We start from the raw sequence: 22710 nt of genomic DNA on the forward strand, positions 1-22710 counted from the left end.
CAGGGAGACTCCGTGTTCTCAGTGGGGCTGTAGAGAAGTGCTGGCCAAGGTGACTTCATGGGCAGAAGTCCCATGCGCTGGGCGAAGGAGTCCCAGCAGGAGTGTCTGCGGCAGCTACCGAAGCCCGGGCCCCACCCAGGCCCCATCCACCGTGTGGTAGGAGGAATGTCCCCCAAATGTGCCGGCTGACCAGAGCAGCTGAGGCAGCGTTCCAGGCAGTTTAGGTGTAAACCCAAGGGAGAGCCTGGGGAACGCAAGCGAGTCATCGGGCTGGTGTCCATGGAGGTGTCCACTTTCTTTATCACTAAATATTTTAAAAGCATCATTCGGGATCTAGCTTCGAGTGCAGAAACCTTTCGAGTTTAGCCAACCAGGATAAGTAAGGCAGTAAGTAGGCATGGGATTCGTACTGTGAGCCTGTAGGTTGAAGCTGAAGGTGACCCAATAATTTAGCATCCAAACTGGGGGGGGGGGGGGGGGGCCTGTTAAAAATTACACCAGGACCACAGGCATAAACCAGCACCCTCTGGGTAAACCGGGCAGTGTCTTCAACAGACCCAGGCTAATTGTGACCCAGGTGAAACTGTGCGGGCATGGGGGAGGACCACTTCGATAAATGGTACGAGACGGAGGCCAACCAGACTCCCAGGAGGTCGGCATGGGCCCCGGAGCTCCTGGCGGGGAGACTGTGTGAAACAATCCTAATGTCTCCGACTGGAGAAAGAAACGCCAGAGTAGATGATTTCCTTCATGGCTCAGGTTGACTGTCACGGGCAAAAAAGATCTTGAGAACCGAGGGTAGCAGGGTAGCCCTGTGGTTTCGAACTGTCATTTCCAATGGCTCTTTCCTGCCAAACTGTACACACACACTTGGGAACAGCCCAAAACACATTTAGCCTCTGGCACACTGCGACACATTTATGGGGACTGCTGCGAGGAGACAGCAGAGGGACAGCCTCGTCACAGTTCTCTAGAGAAATAAAACGTCTATGGGGTGGGCCGGCCATGGTAGCAATCAGCTCCCCAGGACCCGGACATGATTTTGGGGTGCTTGAGTCCTTCCTCCTGTGCTGTCCTCATGTGGTTTTTTTCTACACACCAGACATCCCCTGCTCTGGCCTCGCCGGTGGGTTCCAGCTACATACACTCAGCAGCGAAACGACCCGCTCCCTCCGTGATCCACGTTTTTGAGAAACAAGGCAAAACACCCAAACCCAACTCTAGGCACATTAAACGGACACATCTGAGAACTGGCTTCAGAGCCAGGACGCTGGCCAGACCACGGCACACACACCCGCGCCTGAACTGGGATAACCACACGCCACGCGGCCGTTCGCCCTCAGAGAAAGAGGAAAGGAGGAAACACTTACACTACTATCATCCATTCTCTCACGCCTTTTAGATTTGTGTGTCTCATAGTCTTCCATGAGGGTCTGCATCAGATTCTTGGGCCGCTGGGTTCCGGCAGCCTCTTCAGGAGCTAAGTCAGGCTGCGCGCTGGGGCCTTCAGGTGAGGGGGATGGAGGAGGTTTGACTTTCTCTATTTTCCCTGAAACAACAGGAAGAGAAGACCCTTTCTAAGCTCGTCTGCTCATGACTGCTTCCAGAAAGAACACCTGCAAAAAGCAACCTCTGACAGAGAGCAGTACCAGAACTGGTAGTTAAGTGTGGGTCGTTGTCCTGCAGGGACTAAAAGTTAGAGATGATGTCACAAACCCATCCGACAAAGACCTCAAGGATGTCAGTGCTGGAAAATCAGCCAGACCAAGGAGGCCTGCAGGCACTCTGGAAATCTATGTCAGACAGACACTGGCTCTGATTGTTTTGGGAATATGTCCTCTATCACAGATTACAGAATTCGACCATCAGAGGTGGCGGTGCTGCCAAGCCTTTGAAACCCACATTTTACAGTTGAAGAAAACAGGCTCTGCAAAGGGGATGCCTTGCTGAGGTCCCAGGGAGCTGGCGATGGGTCCAGGTCTCTTGCTTTCCTCACCAAGTTCTTCTATCAGAAGTCACAAGTGCAGTGGGCAGCAGACCTGCCCAGCCTTTCTGCATGGACAGCACAGGACTACAAAACATCTGACGAGAGCCAGGCTTGTTGTTCCCAGGTCACCCCAGTCTTACACTGGACAGCTTCACTCTTACCTGCCTTACCTGCCAGGGCCCTGAGAGCATACGGTTGCAACTCTCAGACCTTAGGGTCGGAATACCAACAAAGGCAGGTTGGGTGTGGCAGAAAGGCATGCACCAGACTTGGAAAAGGTGAAATTTTAAGCTTCTGAAGGGCCCTATGAGAATTCTCAGGATAAGGACATCAGGTCAGCTGTGATGCCATGGTGACTCCAGGCACTTTCATTAAGACTGTCTGTATCCTTCCCTCTCAGGAAATGCCCGGCCCGGACTCCTGACCCATCACGGGGTGAGTCTCATTGCCAGAGCCCCAAATGCTCCTCTGAGAGTCATCTTCAGGTGCAACAGCCATGATTTTTCTAACTATGCCCATTACGGAAGACACAGATAGGGTCTGTGAACAAGGAATGTGGAAGGAGCTCACAAATTACTAGGGCCATTTGAGTCTAAAAGTTTGGAAACCACCAAGGGAGGAGACGGATCCTTTTGACCCCTTTCATTCCCAAGCGGAAGGTGGCTCATGTTTTTTCCTCTTCCTCCCTGGACTTCTAACTTGGCAACTGCTGTAGCCACAGTCACCAAGTGAAGCCTGGGGACCATGTCTCCATGTGGGCTGCTACAGCCCTTTTCTGGGCATAGTTCCTTTTGATGGGAATTGGACACCCTCCCCACACCCTAGAGTTCAGAAAACCCAGGTTTTAATTCTTGCACTTCCATTCACTAGCTCTGTGTTGACCGTAGACAACCATTTCTTGTTCTCCCTCTTATCTTGGGCCAATCACTTAAGATCTCCAAGCTTCAACTTTTCTAATTATAAAAAGAGAATTTGGGAGTGCCTGGGTGGCTCAGTTGGTTAAGCGACTACCTTTGGCTCAGGTCATGATCCCAGGGTCCTGGGATCAAGTCCCACATTGGGCTCCCTGCTCAGCAGGGAGCCTGCTTCTCCCTCTCCTTCTACCCCTCCCCCCCTTCTCTGTCAAATAAATAAATAAAATCCTTTTTTTTTAAAAAGAGAGAATTTGGGAAGAAACTTCTTTAAGGTCCCTTCTAAGTCAAACTCATTTTGCCATTCTGTCAAATATTTCTGGCAAGAGGATCAACCTTTATTGATTAAAAGAAAAGACATATGGCCATCATATTTGGCAAATTAGGTGTAAGGTGTTTTTTAATACACAGAGCACTCTATCTGCAGACCCACCATTCCATCATAACTTAGCAAAACTCATTGTCTTGACCTAAATTACTCAGGTCACTAATAAAAAGTCTTTTGATATTGACAGTAAGGCAATAAATATTTTGAAGTCCTCAAATTCACTAGCAATGGATTCTATATTTTATTATGAAAACACAGAATGCTATCATAATACCTACAGACCCATCAACTAGATTAAACTGTTAGCAACATTTTACCATGCCTTTTCCATCTATCTTCTTTCCTCTTTTCATACAGAAATATTTTAAATCAACCTTAGACCTTAGGTAGTATCACCCCTAAATGCTTAGTATGTGTCTCTAAGAATTCCCATTGACTTTTTAAGTGAAGCCTTAAGAAATTATACAGCATAGTGGTGAGCATGCAGCTCTGGAGCTAGCCATCTGGGTTTGAATCCAATACTTAGCAGCCAAATCTTGGGCAACTTCCTGTTTCTCTATCTCAGGGTCCTCATCTATAAAATGGGTATGAGGCTAGAAGTACCTACCTCACACAGTTGATGTAAGTTAATATTTATAAAGTTAGTATTTAAAACAGTGAGATTCCAATGATCTAGTGACTATTTGTAATCTCAAAGAACAATATGTCTACCAAATGAGAATGAGCAATTTCAAGGGCATATACTGCATAAGATTTTTGCAATTCTTCTAGAACTAGAAATAGATACCAAATTACCAGGTCGATCATTTTCCAACTGACTTCATAGGTATCCAAATAATTTCCCAACAGTCACCTCTCCAGTATTAACCTTCTAGAAAGGAGAGTCCATATTCACTGCTCTAAATTCACCCTTTCACACATACCACAGTAGGACCCCTGGATCATGGCACTTTGTTTATACTTCTGTGAAAGCCCCATCACATATTGACTTGTATCATACACGGTTGTTTAAGCTTCTCTTCTTAGTTAAGCTATAATGTCAACCCAGGATAGGGATGATTTCAACCATTATGAATCCCTTAACTCATTTGAATGTAAACTCCCTTAGAGCAGGACCTTGTCTGTCAAGGTCATTGCTGGATCCCGGCACCCACTGGTATTTGGCACAAAGCAGGTGCTCATGTTTGTGGAATGAACCACTAAGTACACTAAGTACATTATGACATTCTGACATATATGCAGCAGCCACCTGTTAAGTGCTTGTGAATTGGGATAAAATTCCCAGTAAAGAATCTGAGGAGAGTTTAAATGTTTTCACCAAAGCCATGAAACAAAGCCATCTTGGTCTACAGAAGCACAGATTCAATGGCTTTGTAGGAATAGCAAGCACATTTATGTGGCATTTTATTTATAAGCTCCATGTCATTTGATTCTTACAACCACCTTGGGATGTAGTCAGGGTCAATGCCATGACATCTGTGAATGGTTTAGACCACAGAGACTCAGAGGCTAATGCCAGCCCAAGTTAATGTCAGCTAGAGTAACAATTAAGAGTTGGGTCTGGTCTGGAACGCAAATTGTGTTGATTATGGCTAAATTAGATGATGGAATGTATGCTGAAAGAGAATCATAAAAAGGTTGTGAAGGGTTAATATAGAGAAATAGTCAAGTATTGGACATTAAAAGGCATTTTCCTGCTTATTCTTAATATTCCAGCAAAACCACCCATCCCTGGAGCACGTTTTACTAGTTCCAGCCACTAGAGGTCACAGAAGTAACAGGTTAGAAAGATGGCTGACAGGTCTGGAATGGCCACTTCCAAAGAGGTCCAGAGGTCTTTGAGAGAACAGGTTTCTGATTAACAAAACCAATGTCAGAGCCTCAAGGGAAGCTGTCACGGGTTCCCCAGAGAAAGGAGACACCACAACCCATCCCATCCCCTGACCTCTGGCCATCAGTCTGATTGGGATCAGGGGAAGCCAGCTTGGCTGGGCTTCTCTGCTAGAACCTGTAATCTCCAACCATGCTACCCTCCTTCCCCCACTGACCCAGTACAGCTCAAACTACGCACTGTGCGGTCTCAGCAATCACACAGAAGGTCCAACAGCTGAAGGGGCATCTGCTCCATACCCAACCTCTTCCTCGGAGGGCCCAAGATTGTAGCCAACAGTCCTCTCGATGAGGATGTGTGAAGAAGTTTCTAATTCTCTTCCCCCAGCAGTGGACACTGCATACACCACCACTGGTGGGGGCTCAGGGATCATCACATGGATGTGATGCAAAATGGTCTGTGCCACAGACCTGGGAAGTCCGTCTCACCTTTGCCCATGGCCCTGCAAGGCCCCTGGAAATTCCTTGGCCCAGAAGATGCACCCCATTACAATTCCGGAACAGTGATGGTTAACTTTGGTGCTCACCGGCGCGTATCGCACACAGCACCTCCCCGTGCCAACATGTTCCACCCCCATTTGCTCCATCAAAACTTGCTCTCGTGTGTTTATTCACTTAATGAATGACTGACTAGTTGATGGTAGCTGAAAGGGGATGGCAGACGTCCTGCTGTCTAGCTCCTCATCTGGACTGCATGCTCTACAAACTAGCTCTCTTGAAGGACACCCATCACTGTTCCTGTGAAACAGCATGAACAGAAAGCATCACGCAGATGTTGGGGCACACCTGTGTTGGTCTTGGCCAAAGGCTGGTCCCTGACATTTACAGAGCAGCGAGCAGGTGTAACGTGAGTTCTACGGCATCTGACATAAGGAACCAACAGAATAAAACTAGGCAGGAATTCTCGGTGGAAGGTAGGAGACATTTTCAACTCCCCTTCATAAACATGATTTTGTTCAAACTATTCCATCTAGAATAACTTTATTCACTTATTAGTTATTACTTTTTAGTGTATTTTTTAAAATTCCAATTTAGTATACACAGTGTTATACTTATTTCAGGTGTACAATATTGTGATTCAACAATCTATACGTTACTCAGTGCTCATCATAAGTATACTCTTAATCCCCATCACCTGTTTCAAGCCCATCCCCCCACCCAACTCCCCTCTGATGACCATTGGTTTGTTCTCTATATAGGTTAAGAGTCTGTTTGTTTCTTATTTTCTTTGTTCCTTAAATTCCACATAAGAGTGAACTCACACAGCATTTGTTTTCCTCTGCCTGACTTATTTCACTTAGCATTATATCTTCTAGATCCATCCATGTTGTTGCAAATGTCACTATTTCATTCTTTTTGATGGCTGAGTAATATTCCACTACAGATGTGTGTATGTAACTGCGTATGTATGTAATACATATGTATATGTATGAATATATATATATATATATATATATATATATACACACACATACAATGTCTTCTTTATTAATCTATCAGTGAACACTTGGGTTACTTCCATAGTTTAGCTATTGTAAATAATGCTGGAATAAACATATTGTAAAAAATGCTGGAGGTGCCTGGGTGGCTCAGTGGGTTAAGCCTCTGCCTTTGGCTCAGGTCATGATCTCAGGGTCCTGGGATCGAGCCCTGCGTTGGGCTCTCTGCTCAGCAGGGAGCCTGCTTCTCCCTCTCCCTCTGCCTGCCTCTCTGCCTACTTGTGATTTCTGTGTCAGATAAATAAATAAAATCTAAAAAAAAAAAAATGCTGTAAAAAATGTTGCATATATCTTTTTGAATTAGGTTTTCATATTCTTTGGGTTAATACTCATCGAGAATAATTTTAGACTTTATAAGCTCTTAAAGATGTTGAAGGTAAGCAACTTCCCTTGGGTGGCATGATTCCAGGTCTTTCTCAAATTGTGTCCTGTTGGCTTAACTTTGCAAAGTCATACCAGCTGCTAACAAACAGTCATTGGTAAACACTTGGTTAAAGAAAGCTTTAAAAATAAAATGAGATGGATTTCTTTACCAGGGGACTTCTCCAAGGTTTTAGTGCAGCTGTGATCGTGAATCACTAATTCAAGGATGGGTGTGTAGTATTTCTCAAATTAATTTAATGAGGGAACCTCATTTCATAAAATCCCTATTAATATCTCAAAGAAAACAATTTGTGAAATACTGTTCTCTGGTGTACGCCAGTTACCTTAACGGGCTCACACAAGTTCAGCTAATAATTAAGTAGAGGCACGAAGCTTATGTACAAGCATTTTTACCATCATATATAATGACACATGTGGAAACAACAAAGACATCTGAACGTAGGAGACTGGTTAAATTAGTTTTGACTTACTCAGATAATGAGTAGTATTTAGTTATCACAAATCATGTTTTAGTCTCTCAAATTTAGAGGAATAGTTAAGGTCATGGGAAAACACACAAAATACTTAAAGGGGAAAAAAAAAAACAGATTGCAAAAGCAGATCTGTATCAAGGCTTTAAGAGTACAGGGTCTAGAGACAACTGCCAGGGTTCAAATCCCGGTTCGCCACTTACCAGCTGTATGAAAGAAACAAAAGTGCATGTGTGACATCTGGTAAAGCTGTTCTCCGAGTAAGACGAACAGTCCTGTGATAGCAGAATGATAGCCTCCACAAGGACGGCCACATCCTAATCCCTAAGACCTGCCAAGACGTTGCCTTCACGGCAAAAGGACTTCGCAGGTGTAATGAAGGTAAGGGCTCTGAGTAGGGTAGACGATGCTGTATTACCCAGCTGGGCTTGATGTAACTACCTGGGTCCTACTAAGAAGGAAGTAGGAGGGTCAGAGAGAGACTGGAAGGCACTATGCTGCTGGTTGTGAAGATGGCGGAAGGGGCTATGAGCCAAGAAATGCAGGCAGCCTCTCAAAGTGAAAAAGGGAAAAGGGAAGGAGCCCAGAAGTGTCCCTGGAAGGAACACAGCCCTTTTAACACACTGGTTGTAGCCCCGACAAACACTGTCTCAGTCTGTCTGAGGAGCCATAACAAAGTACCATGAACGGCGTGGCTTACCCAATGGCAATTTATTTTTTCACAGTTCTAGAGGCTGGACATCTAAAATCAGGGTAGCAGCATGGTTGGGTTCGGGTGAGAACTTGTTCTCCTATTTTGCAGATGGCCACATCTCCCTGTGTCCTCCCACGGCCGAGACAGAGAGAGAGCTGGCTCTCTGGTGTCTTCCGAGGAGGGCACTAATTTCATCCTAAGGGCCGCACCCTCCTGACTTCATCTAATTCGAATTACCTCTCACAAAGTGCTCATCTCCACTGCGGGTTAGGGCTCAATCTACGAATTTTGGGGGGACCTCAATTCAATCCACAGCTGATACACTGTCAACTTCTGACCTCAGAACCGTAAGATAATAAATTTGTGGTGATTTATCTCAGCAGCGATAGGAAATTCATAAAAATATAAACCCAATATTTTCTTCCATGTCCGTATGTGTGTGCAGAAAACTAGGCAGAAATCCTAACTAGGGTGGATTATGAGCCAGTTTTTGTCTACAGTAAGCATGAATTAATTTAAAAATATAAAAGAAAGCAGAAAAAATTTCCTTTAAATATTGGTAGCCATGCTTAGTCAAGTAGATAAAGCTGTCTGCTTTAACTACTTAAACTATTTAACTACTTAACTACTTTAACTTCATGCACGAGGCAATCCACACGCCTTCGCATCTCACTGATGAGCCTACGCTTCCCCGGGGCCTCAGATCAGCACCGCTCCCATCTGCGACTGTGACCCTCACATCTGCGACAGTGACCGTCACAGGCTGTAGGTCTGTGAGGTGGACTACAGGGCAGAGGGGGCAGCTACATCTCACTCCAAATTAGTAAATGCTGTGTCCCGTCATGAGTGGAAAACTAAACAACATGAATTTGTGAAAATTTCCCATTTCTGTTTTATAAAGAAACTATTATTATAGATAACTACTATTATAAATCATGAAGCCAGTTTCTGGTGGAGAGAGAGAAAGCCATGCCTTGGCTGCAATTCTGGATTTTCCAGGCAAGAAGGGTTTCCCTTGGGCATCTGTGATGGGCTGTGTTGCCTTGGGGGGAGGGGGCGGCAGACAGAGCAACCAGGAACCAGAGCAAGGGCTGCATGTCCTCAGAACACACAGCTGTCACCACTGCTGACAGCCCAGACCCTCCTTCAGTATGGACAAGGCTAACTTCGAACAGGCCAAGAATATGGGTTTCAAAAGTTTAGAAAATTATTTTGGCCAAACACTATGATTTGGGGGATTATTATATTCCATGTCTATGGTGTTGGAGTTCCTAAATCAAAGACCCCTTTGTTACTACATTTCTCAAAAGAAAAGAAAAAGCCATCACCCACTCTTACTTAAAAACCAAACCAAACCGAACAAAGACGCCCACCAGATGCCAGGCCTTGCCCAGCCCTTCAATGACCTCCTTTTTTCCCGCAGCATGGGGATAAGATTGAAACATCTAAGACGGTCGACTCACAAGTCCCCAGAAAGAAATGAGCTCAGACTTGTATTTTCAATTTCACTTCCTCCCAGTAAAACGGAATATCCTGCCTGTCAGCTCCAGGGCCCAGGTGCTGGTGGGGGCCAGCTGTGACCCACACACCAAGGACTGGTCCCTGGTCCTTTCATCTCTTTTTCTGAAGGTCCACAGGGGTGGGAAAATGCAATGACATGAATCTTCACGTGGTCAGCCTAGCTCGGATGAGAAATACAGCCCTCGCTGGTAAAACAAGTCTGAGAAACTAACAAGGATTATTTCTTAAAGGTCGGGGTGTTGAATGAGTTGTTGGATGAAATTGGGTCGTCCCCTATGAACAGGACTAGAAGGTGAAACCTCTAGAAGGAAAGAGCTCTGCTTCTCTAGGGGAAGCAGAGTGTACGACCAAAAAAGCAAAAAAATTCACGGCAAGTACCAATTCTCCCATCAAGACCTTTTCGTTAAACGCATTTCTACCAACAAGGTGGGTCCGACTGTGTGATGATTACCATCCCCCCCCCCCAAAAAAAAAAGAGGGAAAGAAAAAAGGAAACAATTTTATGGACTTGTAATTTGATTGTCCTCTAACACACTTTGTTTTTTGAAATCACAGCTGACTGTGGAAAACTAATTCCTGAACTCAGATTCTGTGAGACTTTCACTGTAATGAAGGAAACATGAAAATGCACCAGCTAGGAGTATAAAGAGATTTTATAATGTATGTTTTGACTTTTCTTTTAGGTTCACAGTAGCTACAGAAGAGCAACCTCGAAAATAATTCTGTAAGAGGTCAACAGAAAATAATTTCTGTTTTCAAGGCCTTTTCTCAAAACATAACCATAACTATAATAACCACAAAACAGTTCATTCTTCTGGGGAGACTTCTGTGTCCTGGGCACAGTTCTAACCTATTGATGAGGTTGGTACTATCTTATTCCCATTTACTGGTGAGGAGACGGGAGATTACAGAGGTGAAGTCAGTCAGTCACACAGTCAGCAAGCAGAGGAGTCAGGATTTGAACTGCAGACACAAGTCCAGAGACGTGATGGTCACATGTAGGCACCTAATTTCCCTTAACTATAGTTTTTTTTTTTTTTTTTTATAGAAGGCATGAATTTATATTTGAAAAGTAAAGACAGGCTGGAAATACCTGTGAGGTCTGACTCAGACAGGTTTTGGGAAACTTTTGAAGTTTATAGGGAAAAGTCATGAGAAATAAAATATCACAACATGAAATACAGGATGTACTCCTTGGTGCCTGAATGGCCATGTCTTACACACTCCCCACCACCGCCCCTAGTTAGCCCACCCCCGAAGTAGTAGCTTATTCACAAAGATCAAATGGGTCTGAAATGCCAGTCTCCTGAGGGAAGTAACAGCAGGTCACGATGGCTAGTAAGAGACGTAGTCATATCCTGACCAGACTCCAGCAATCACAGGGGACATCCTGCTCCCACGCCTGGCTTTGATTAGCTCATATTTCTTACTGGAGGTAGAGCAGGGATCTTAAAAGAATTAGGTCCTTTGATTCATCTTTTCTTTCTCAGCTTACGATGACATCTTTTTTGGCAGCGGTGGAGTCGGATTTTTCAGAAGCCGGTCTAACTTGGAACACAGAGTAGCCACACATAGGGGTCAAGGGTAAGGAGCAAGGACACTATGAGGTGGCCCCAGAAGAGCTAGAGCCCCACTGGAAGGTAACCCAGGCACGCTGAATATGTCAGAAGACCAGCACAAGGAGCAGTGACAGAAGAACTTGCTTACAGAAGGGAACTAAACCCATGGAAGGTAGTGCCTTTTCCAAAGTTCTTCTTGCCAGAAGCTATACCCCATAGACATTGCATGGAAGGAAGACGGGAGGTCCCTGTCTTCTCAGGAGTCAGGCTGACATGTTTAACCATGGCAGCTGTCCTTTTCAAACCTTGGAGGAGAATGTCCAAAAAAGAACTCTGAATTCTATCATTTGAAGAGCCCTCCCGTCATCACATACACTCACCCCTTTGCCAAACACTCCTTCAATCTAACCTTTTCTTGACCATTCCTTCCCAAATGGCATGCATTTTTAAAAATGAACGTAGTTGGGGCACTTGGCTTGGCTCAGTCGGTGAAACGTGTGACTCTTGATTTCAGCTCAGATCATGATCTCAGGGTCAAGAGATCAGCCCCATGTCGGGCTCTGCGCTTAGCATGGAGTCTGCCTGAGATTCTCCCTCCGCCCCTCCCCCCACCAGGGCACTCTCACTCACTCACTCACTTATAAAAGTATTTTTAAAAAATGAACGTATTTGCTGGGTTCAGATGAACTAAAACACAGGGAGCTTCTGGTCCAAGGCAGAAGGATCAACCTTGAGCAAACAGGAACAGCAGAAAACAGTCATGGTGCTCAGTGACCACCAGTGAACACAGCTGTCTTTGGTCCCACTCTTCCAAACATGTTCAGTTAATGGAACGAACACTTATTCCTGCTCATCCTCAAACTAAGAAATTGATTCCTTGTTTGAGAACCCAATCCTTCCAACGGCTTCAGGGAATGGACCTGCTCCTAGAGTGAGTGACTGTGTTTCTTTCTGGGGAACGAACATTCAGAAAGAAGTCATGGGAGCCATCAGGCTAGACAGCTGACACAGACTACGCTCGTCCCCTCCGCCATCGGCTCCGATCTTTGGACAGCACCAGCAATTTTGCCTATTATAATCTGGAGCACTGGAATTAAAGTCTGGAACCACTGGGGGTCACTAGGGCAGCACTGTCTCATGGCCTCTGGGAGCAAACTCATTCATCCAGACCACAGTGAGCAAAGGATTTCAGAGCTATAGTGGTTCCAAAAAGCAGGGGGCAGGAGGGACCCAAGACAATGCGGGGGTCAGGCCTGAGACTGGGAGATGGTGGGAAGAAACTGAGCTCAACCACTGTTGGCTGGAGAGGGGAGCTGTTACTACTAGACAGCCTGGAGATCTCTAGAACAGAGGGGCAGGTTCTGCAGAGGACAAGAAAGGGTAAAGAAAGAACATGGACTAAGTTGGGCTAAGTGACCTCAGGCAGGTTTTAATCTCTCTGGACTCTGGTATTAATTCCTTGAAAAGGGAATAATATTATAGGTCCATGATCTCTTATGTGTGGTTTCAAAATCCAAACAAAGCTCTGAAAACCAAGACATACCCTATTAGGCAACAAAACCTGACAAGATCCGGCATGAGGCTCTTCTTGGGCTTTATTTATCCCACTTAATATAACTAAGTCTTCCTAAGTTTTATAGTAGAAATCTAATTTGTTGATAGGGGGTTGCTTCCAGACCCCATCCTGGGTGGGTTAAGTAAAGTATAGGCCTTGTATTGCTTTTCTAAATAAGAGTTTATACACTTCATGGCTTTTCTGAAATCAGGGAAACTAAATATATCTGGCCCCAAGGACTTAGATAATTCGTTATGACATCTTAAAAGACTGATGGGCAGATTAAATGAGCAAATGAAAAAAACTGAGAACAATGTGTGTGAAATAACTCATATAGTACACTCTTTGAGGTTTTGGTAACCCACAGTACCATGATTAGGCTTGCTTCACCAGAGAATGTTCAGGAAATGTGGTGGTCGTAGGCATAATGCTCTGTAAGATGTTCCACATTAAGCTTTAGTACTTTCACAAGGCCAGCTGGACCCCTGTAGTTTGTACAATCTGTGGCTGCAGGAAAGGGAGACAGCGGATATCCTGGAAGGAGAGCCCTCTCTCACTTGGGTCTGTGACAGAATGTTTCCACCAGTTGCTAATACAAGGTCTTCTACTGCAGAGCAAGGAGGGCATCTGAAGTGAGACTTGGCCTCATCCATTCTAATTTTGCATGGAAAAAGCCATCAAGCTCTCCTTCATGAGTACTGTGCTGACATAAATATATATATTTTTTCTGTCTAGGACTTTTTAATATTTGAAGACAATGAAGGGGAAAGAAAAAAGACCCAATCACTAATCTTTATAATAATGTAAAGGTCACCACATGCGCAACCTTCATTCAAACTGACAGTCGAAGCTGAAACTCCGTGGAAATTATATCTTTATGAGATGCATAACTATCATATCTTTCCACATATTAAAAGACATGAATAGACCCTCCAAGTTATAGAACTCAATATCCATACCTTCTGCTTTCCCACTCCCCATACCGTCCCACTGAGCAAATTATTTGATGTGGTAGACCAGTTCAACATCTGGCACGAAAATGGAAACTATTTTAAAAAACTAAATTCATCATCACCTAACTAGCTGGGTTTCTCTGTCATGCCTAGAACTTGGAAGTGAAACCAGGATATCTATTAATAGACAACAGGCGCTAAAGTGAGAACCATCTGTTGACAGCCTCAATCTGAAAGACATTTGAAAAGATCCAAATGGTTAACTTCGACAAAAAGTTTGGGTTTTCCTCCCAAACTTGATCGTCAAGGGTATCTGCAGCAGTGCTGTAGGCTGCTCCTTCAAGCTAGGCTAAGGCACCTGCTGGAATGCTTCCTTTCTTCTCTACTTTTGAGTACTGTCAACAGAAGGCACACATGTGTTCACTCTTGGGAATATGGCCTCTCACACGACACACAGCCTTTGTCAAGATGGCAACCGACTTCAGAAGTTCTTGTCCACAGGAAGAGCTTAATAAAAGCTGGTGGAATGGACTCATTAAAGCAGCTCTTCACTGTCTGGCTCCAAACCAACTTTCTTTCATTTTGTTTTAAATCTCTTCCTTTAACCCATCCTAACCTTACTTAAGTACCTCAAGCATACAAGCTCTCTCTTCCTTTTGGACCTCCTTAGGTGCTCTTCCTTTTTACTGGAACAACTGCCCCCCACCCCTAAACCCAACTTCTTTCTACTCCTTCAGTTCAAAGCTTGGATAGTAGCTTCCTAAGAAAGGAAGACTTCTCTTATACCCTCAGTGAGGTGATCTCCCTTGATATGGGCTCCTATAGGTTTTCATGCTTCTCTACCATGAAACTGTCATCTTCACCTGATGTTGTTTCTCTCATTGAACTGTAAGTTCCCTGAGGGCAGGAACTGCATCTGCCTTACTCACTTCTGTATGAGCAAAAGTCACATAGACCCTATTTAAGTGAAACGTCTTCCTTTAAAATCACGTAAGAGCCAACAAGATAAAATTTCCAAAATAATTTTCCTAATCACTTGCCTTTGAGAATGACATATCTTTTAAAAAATATCTTCTCGGGGCTCCTGGGTGGCTCAGTGGGTTGGGCCTCTGCCTTCAGTTCAGGTCATGATCTCAGAGTCCTGGGATCAAGCCCCACATCAGGCTCTTTGCTCAGCGGGGAGCCTGCTTCCCCCTCCCCTACCACCTGCCTCTCTGCCTACTTGTGCTTTCCTCTCTCTCTGCATCAAATAAATAAATAAAATCTTAAAAAAAATATATCTTCTCCATCTCTGAAAGGCAAGGAAACTAACAGCAAAAACAAGTTATCTTTTCAACACCTGGGGAATGGTTGGGGGGAATCAGCAGATTTGCTTTTTTGGATGACATCCTGGTTCTCAGTGGATTCTACTTCCCTTAGGTTTTAGGATTCCAGCTTGTTTCCAGCATGATCTCCACCAGAGGAAAGTTAAAAATTGTATTTTTCATCACCTAATACTGAATCGTCAAGCTGAGTCATGCAACAAACCAGCTGAATCACCTCTTCCGATGGCAGATGCAGAGTAACGCAGTAGGAACGTAGCATCATCTCCACGCACGAAACCAAAGTTGGAACCAGCGGTTTCAACCCTGCTATGAATCGTCTAGTTTGGCTGCTCATAGTGATGCGTCAGCCTCCTCCCTGATCACAAACTTGGGAGGCTGGCTGGCGAAGCACTACTCCAAACATTTCCGGGCACAGACAGAAAGAAAATTACATTTTACATTCAGTTTTTTTTTTTTTTTTCAATCTATGTTGTAATTCTGGCAAGGCCCGCCACCTACTTAGAGATAAACATGAAGGAATGAGGTGCACACACGTCATTACCACGATTATGTTCAGTGCAACAGTTAGACCATTGCAGTACACAGATTTGCCTGGATGAATCATCATGTAGAATCAATCCTCCTCCGGGAGGAGAGATTAGGCGGGGGGGGGGGGGGGACATTAGCACAAGCATAGAGGGATGTGCTGGGAAAATCAGTCCTGGGCTGCTGGGATGCTGAGGGCAAACACAGAACCCTATCTTATTTTAAGCCTGGTGGGGAAGCCCAAGAGACCACAGCAGGTCAGGGAACAGAGGAAAGTGTTGAAATATTTTATTTTTTTTCACATACTAGAAATAAAGGAGGGGAGCAATACAGCAGGAGGTTCAATTAAGAGGTAAAGACCACTGAGCACATGCACTTTAAGGATCGTTTTATAATCAAATCATGTAAAGGGAGGCTTAGGCAGGTAAAGCCAGCTATAAATGATAGGAGAGCCGTGTGAGCATCTACCTTCCATGTGAGCAGAAATTGCTGAGATGCTTGAAGAACATTCCTTCACCAGACTTCGAGTTCTTATGTGGCCCTTCAGCATCATTAACTCGTGAAGTAGGTTCCTCAGACTGGGCTGAATTCAAGTGGTATGAAAACTTTTTCTACGATACTATACAGAATGTCCACTAGCACCTCTGTGCCAGGCTAGTCCACAAAAATTTAAATTGAACTTGACAACTAAGGATCTTTGGGGAAAGCCAACCAGTCCCTATTAAGCGCACGTGCGCGCGCGCGCGCACACACACACACACACACACACACACAAATGGCCTTGAAAGTTTTCTTTGCCTCACTCAGCTGGCCATTGCCCTGTGACCTACAGGAATTAAAAATTGTATCAAGAAAGGCACCATGCTTTTCCTCTTTCTCTTCCCTTTCTTTTCTTCATGAACAATTTAGTCCAGAAGTCACTGGGGAGGGCTCAACAAGATGGTGTCTGCAGTGGGGGTGGGAGGAGTCACAGTGACTCAGAATGGTGTGCTGGAGTTTACAGCAGGGTAGGTGGGTATTGGTATCAGGCATATGGTATTGGAGCCTATGGTGGGTAAGGAAAATAGAGGAGACTGTTTACATAAGGTGAGGGATTGATGAAATAATAAATATACTGAGGGTTGCAAGAAGCAGGTATTTTGTTGTCAAAAGGAGGTTACAAATATGGAGAATATGAATGCCGTGGTATTAAATTAGAATTAAAGGTATCAAGGTGAGCTCATGGTTTTCAAAACAGGTAGGTAGGCAGGTAGGTGGACAGATAGACAGACAGACAGATGGAATCTGTGTATATTCTCTAATTCTGCTTGTTGAGAGGGCCTGGGAGCAGTGACGATCCAATCACAATGAGCACACCAAGCTCCCAGATTTTGGTTTCTAAATTCCATTCTCCACTGAAAAGGAATTAGTGCTGTTTGAAGAAATGGCTGATTTCAGGGTTAGGAAAATATAAGATGAGACTGGAACATCTGTGGCATCAGAAAGCAAGGACACGCCCAGAGAATAATGAGGACATGTCAAAAGGATGCTGAAGTTAGCTTGAAAGAGCTCCCATAAGTTATATCTAAACAAATTAAGAATAAAAATCATAGAAATGGATTTTAACCCACAGAATATAATAGGAATCCATATGACCATGTTGACATAAATAGATAAATGAATAAAGTCTGATAAGGAGCGGGATAAAGATTACACAGTACCAAAGTAACTCCCCACAGAATATTTATTAATTACAAAAGACATAGTAATTTTACTGCAGAAGCCTATCAGACACTCCCACAAACAAGTGATCAAAATTAATATAATGTGAAAAAAGTCCGTATCTGTCCCTTATGGGACACCTGATTGGATATAGTGAGAAGAATATAGCATCATTCTTGTGGTATTCCTACCAAATATGCATTACCTGAAGGCACCCATGTGAAAGCATAGACAAACCCGAATTGAGGGACATTCTACAAAATTGGGCATGATGGAGCATCAGTGTTGGCAATTTGCTCTCGAATGGTTCAGAATAAAACATATTTGTACTATACTCGGAAACTTTTCCTTAGGTTGAGATTATTTCAAAGCTAAAAATTAATAACTGAAAGAGTTACCTTGAGTCACTGTAGATTTGATGGAAGCCACGGGTCAAGACGGGGCTAGGATCTGGATAAACCAGGTCAAATGCTAGCAAGTATATGTTACAGTCATGCTTTTCAGACGGTCTCCAGTGAAAGAAGTTTCCCCCTCAGTCTGTCCCGAACCAATACTTTTAAAAAACACAGAATTCCGCGTTTGGATTTGAGGACAATATCAAATTGCAACAAGAATGGTCAAATGCTCGCTCTCCCTGTCTGGATTGATTCTCAGTGTGGACTGGTAACAATCAGTTTATGGACTAGCCCAGACCACACTTCGAGCAGCATTTTCCCGCACTAGGACATGTGGTGCTCTGACTGCCATCATATCCAAATGGGAAATAAAAACCACTGGTCACCCTGTTAATTCACAATGGCAGCAACATGAATTACCACCATAATTAAATAACATCAACCATTTATACAAAGCATTCAAGAAAGGGACAGCCCAGGCAATGGGAAGGGACGAAAGACCTTTAGGGTAACTCCATCTCTCCAAATGTGGTGAAGACAGGCCAAGAATGAATGAGACCGCCCTGATTCCAAACCAACTGCATTGTGATGACTAAAAGGAAGACCAAGCCAATCCTACAGAAGAAAGACAAAAACATCTGCTATGGGTCAGTCTGTAACACAGGGTCATGACTGTCATTGCTAGGAAGGGACCTGGTTTGGAAGGGGTTAGCAGAGCACATCCCCCAAATCACATGGGTTTGATTTAACCACAGAGACCAAGGGTCAGGCTACTGACTCCAAGCCGGCCCCCACACGGGCTCGCTCCGCCAGGGTCTGTGCCACACACGGCCCCTCCCAGAGCCAGAGGCAGCCCTTTCCAATAAAAGAAAATAATTCTCTACTAAAGCAAACTCAGAGCAGAACAACAAGAAAGAAGCGATTGCACCCTCAGGGAAATGGCACACCAGCCAGGTTCAAGGTTCTTCTTGGGGACATTCTGACTTCAGTTGCCTGTCCCTGGATGCTAAAACCCTCAAGTCGCACACAACCCCCCCCCCGCCCCGCCCCAAACACGAATTCTAGCCACACACAGAGGAGGCTCCACAACAAACACATAAGCTGAAATCAAACTTTGTGCACAGCATCTGTGTCTGGCGCGCGCTTTGCTTACCTGGCGCGGTTTTGTAGCACGATGTCCGGGAGGGCAGCGACGGGGCGTTCTTTGCCCGGGGGCTCTGGGTGTTCTGCAAGACTTGCCTCTGCCTCTTCAGCTCCTCTTCCCTCTCCTGGGCTGCTCTGATCTCTTCCTCGATCATGGATAAAGTCCGCTGCTTCCTGGACCTCAGCTTGAAGGGCCCAACCATCACGTCGGACTCCTGAGTGGCCAGGAGTGAGGCTGTGCTTCTCAGCTCAGCTGCCTCCGAGTACTTGCTGAAGTAGCTCCCCTCTGGTCTGGTCTCCTCCATGTTCACAGGGCCACTGGGCTGCGCTGCCGGCGGCGACTGGGAGGGCCCCCTTTCCCTGAGCGCCCTGTCTTCGGCAGGCAGAATCTTTGGTAACACCTCCCTTTTCTCCTGAACGGGAGAGGACACCTGGGGTGGCTCGAACATGCTCTGAGGCTTCTCTGAGCCGGGAGCCCCAGTTCCGGCTTCTTCTAGAGTTGCCCCAGGTCCCTGCTGCTCTGTCCCACCCTTGCTGGTTTCGGACACGGCTCTATCCACTTGCTCGGCTATGGCTTGTTGAATGGCATTCTGCACCAGGAGACCAGCCTGATATTCCAAAGGATCATCCACTGATGGCGAGTCTCCCAGTGTAGACGAAGGGGAATAGAAACCGTGATCACTAAACGACTTGGAGACGCCTTCTCCCCGGCCCTCTGAAGGGTTGTCAGTTTGTGGAGTCTGGGGCAGAGAAAAATCAGCCAGTGAGTTCTCCTGGAGGGCATTGGTGGTCTCGTTGGATGCCCCGCTGTCACTGATGTTGTCCATGCTAAAATCATTGGACAGGGTCTCCAGGACAGTGGTATCCTGGGACCTCACCGACAATTCATCCAAACCAGAGTCAAGCTCCTCTTGGGTGAGAGAAACATTGACTGACCTGGAAAACTGATCCAAGATCCCGGGGTCCTCATCCTTGACCACAGTGAGGACAGCCCGGGCACTGGTAAACTCCCCATCCTCTGCCCACAGTTTGGATAAGGGCCCGCGTTTGGAAGGCTCACTGTAGGGCCCTTCCTTCCCCTGAGGGGCTGTGCTGCCCTGGCTTCCCCCCAAAGACTGGCTGTCCAGGGCACAGCTGGCTTTCTGCCCCTTGGCTGCTGGTGAACCACCGTCTTCCAGCGGTCCTCCGATGGAAGCTGGTCTGGGGATGGTCAGGGGCTTGTCTGAGTTGATTGACCCCAGAGGCCTGTAAAAGGGCTTGATAGAGAAGAGCCTGGGGGTACTCTGGCCCTTGGCCACCGTTGGGCTGGAGCTCTCCATGAGCTGGAACTGCTTGCGAGCAGCAGAGAAGTCTATCTGCTCGGTGACGATGTCCTCCTTGGCGTGGTCGGGGGCGCCAGCGTGCTCGCGGGAGGGGGCGGGGGCCGCGCAGGGCTGCGGCGGGGGGTGCTGCTGCTGCGTGAGCAGCTGCTCCTGCTGCGCCCTTCTCTCCTTGCGCTCCTTGTACTTCTTGTGCGACTCCAGATGCTCCTCGTCCAGCTGCTCCTCAATGGTCTTCTCCTGGGGAGGATTCCACCACTTGGCCGCGATGCCGGGATTCTTCTTCACCGCCTGGCTCCGAATGAGCTCTCTCCTTTCCTTTTCCAGCTCCAGCATCTCTTCCGAAGGCCTCACTTTCCTGACACAGTACTGCTCCTTCTCGTTCTCATCGTCCTCGAAGAGCCTGGAGGGCTTCTTGTCCTCGTGGAAGGCGCGCAGCTCAAACTTGGCCTCCTTCTTCAGCGTGGTGAGCGTGAGCTCCCCATCACGGCCCGAGCACCGCGAGCTGCTGGAGGAGCCGGGGCTCGCGGGGGCCTGGGGGCTGTCCCCCCGCAGGTCTCGGGGCTGGGCCGGGGAGTGGCCGTTGGCTTTTCCACCCTCTGCCATGGTGTCAGAGTAGCTGGTGCTGAGCTCAGTGTGGGGAGGGACCTGTCTGCCAGCTGCCCTCTCGGTGGGTTCCGGCTGGATGGCCGCGTGGGCAGGTGGGCTTCCGCCGCCCAGCACGATGGCTGCTCCGGGCTCCGGGGATGAGGTACCGTTGTAAGTTCCGTCCACAGCAGGGTCACAGCAGCTGGCTTCCAGCACCTCGTCTAGATAGCGGATCTCTCTGGCCACATCATTATCCAGAGCTTCATGGTGATCACTGAGGAGGCCGTTGTGGGGGGGTGAGTAGAAAGGAGAGGCGTGGTCCATGGAATGTGGGGTAGACGCGGTCCCGGGAACACTTTTACATTCTGTGACGGAGACCTCAATTTCCATGTTTTTGTGATCTGGGGGAAGGGAGCTGGATGCAGGCTCCAAGGGGTTGGCCCTGCTGCAGTTGTCTCTCTGGTTTTTTAGCCGGATATCATCCTCAGAGAGCTGGGGAGGCTTCTGGAATAAAGACAGGAGGAAAGGCAGAGTTAGATACTAAATCTCTTATGGAGGTGAAGCCTTGAGAAATTAGTTGGTAACTGACACAGGAAGGAAAACTGAAACATGACAAGGTCTCGGGAACAGAGATTTTCCTTTTCCGATTTACTTTGTTGTGGTGATAGGTACCTAAACCTCTCCATGTTAGATTCTGTTTTTCTCACTGGGTCTCCAGAGAACGTTCCATAGATGTTAGCCCCATTTTTAAATTTCAATGTAAATGAAGATTCAGATCATCTGAAGACACTGTTCAGATATCTTCTGAAGTAGAAGAGATTATATACCATAGCCATAGCAACGGGGCAGAAATGTAATAGGACTATTTGTGTGTCCCCAAGTATAATAAGATGGTCCTCTTGCATAAGCAATACTTCTTGAAAACATGAGTCTCTGCCAGGTGTAATGCAGTTATTCTGGAGACAAGAAGCTTCTTGGAGAATTTTTCCAAACTAAAATACTGTAAAAGGGGAGATCCCTTCCAAAGCCTCTTAACAACTGCAGTGCCCCATTGCTATGACTCTTAATTCAGCATGTGCGCTATAAATGCCATAACCAAAGCCACTGCTTGCACAGTTCTAATCTCTGGGACTACATCAAAACAGTTCCTTAGTTAAGGACTGAGTAATTTTGCTTTGAAAAGTTAGTGGCCCGAGGCTCCTCCCTGGTTCCTAAAATGCTTTGTCTGTGATAGCTCCACTCTTATCATTCAGTAAGAAAAACCACATCTTCTTAATGTTTTGAAATAAATCCCAGTTGGTCACCAATTGCCAATCCCACGCAATTTTGTCATTTGGCATTAGTAAAATTAATTTTCAAATTCTAGGATGATTTTTTTTCACACCCAAGGACTCTGGTATATCTTAGATAATTTAGTGGTAAATTGTGATGTTAACTAGGGAGTGTTCCTCAAGGATCTCAGGGACACCTTGGTCAAGTTTGTCTTCCTCTCTCAAGTTCATGCCGCATTAGTGGCATACTTCCATGCCATACTGCAAGGTGGCATTGTTTTCATGTGTGTCCGCTGTAAACGATTTTAAAATCTTAGAACATAATGCTAAAACATCACTTTTGGAGGACTCCCAGGGGATTCATTTCAGAGTCCTTCTAAGGAAAGTGCATAATTATGGATTTCTTCCTGAGACCTAGAACAATACAGGGACCCACCCTATGTGCTCTGCACTGCTGTCAGAATGCTGAAAAAGTCTCATGGTTCTCCATGAACTGGGGTTTCCCTCATTCTGCATTTCTTACATTCTCCTCCAGATTTAATCCCATCAGGTAATTTATGTTCCTTCTTCAGTCACAGGCAACAACAACTATTCCTTTGTCAACACTTTCTGGTCTTAGATGATCTTCCAGTCTAGCTCTGGTCTTTGTCCAACTCTGGTATTTAATACCATTAATGTTTACAATGCTAATA

The 22710-nt window shown here is 45.8% G+C and overlaps 1 protein-coding gene across 4 annotated transcripts in view; it reads right to left on the reverse strand.

Moving 5' to 3' along the window:
• The window catches only part of PALM2AKAP2 (PALM2 and AKAP2 fusion), a 446352-nt gene that overhangs the window by 12158 nt on the left and 411484 nt on the right, over positions 1 to 22710 (reverse strand). For 3 of the 4 annotated variants that reach the window (XM_059411096.1, XM_059411097.1, XM_059411100.1), the window contains 2 exons: positions 18851 to 21251; positions 1371 to 1549 (listed from right to left, as the gene is read on the reverse strand). In XM_059411096.1, coding sequence (XP_059267079.1) covers positions 1371 to 1549; positions 18851 to 21251 — 2580 coding nt within the window. The remainder of the gene's footprint in view (positions 1 to 1370; positions 1550 to 18850; positions 21252 to 22710) is intronic. The other variant, XM_059411099.1, reaches the window with a different exon arrangement.

This window comes from Mustela nigripes, chromosome 9 (genome assembly GCF_022355385.1).
Source record: "Mustela nigripes isolate SB6536 chromosome 9, MUSNIG.SB6536, whole genome shotgun sequence".
Taxonomy (NCBI): domain Eukaryota; kingdom Metazoa; phylum Chordata; class Mammalia; order Carnivora; family Mustelidae; genus Mustela; species Mustela nigripes.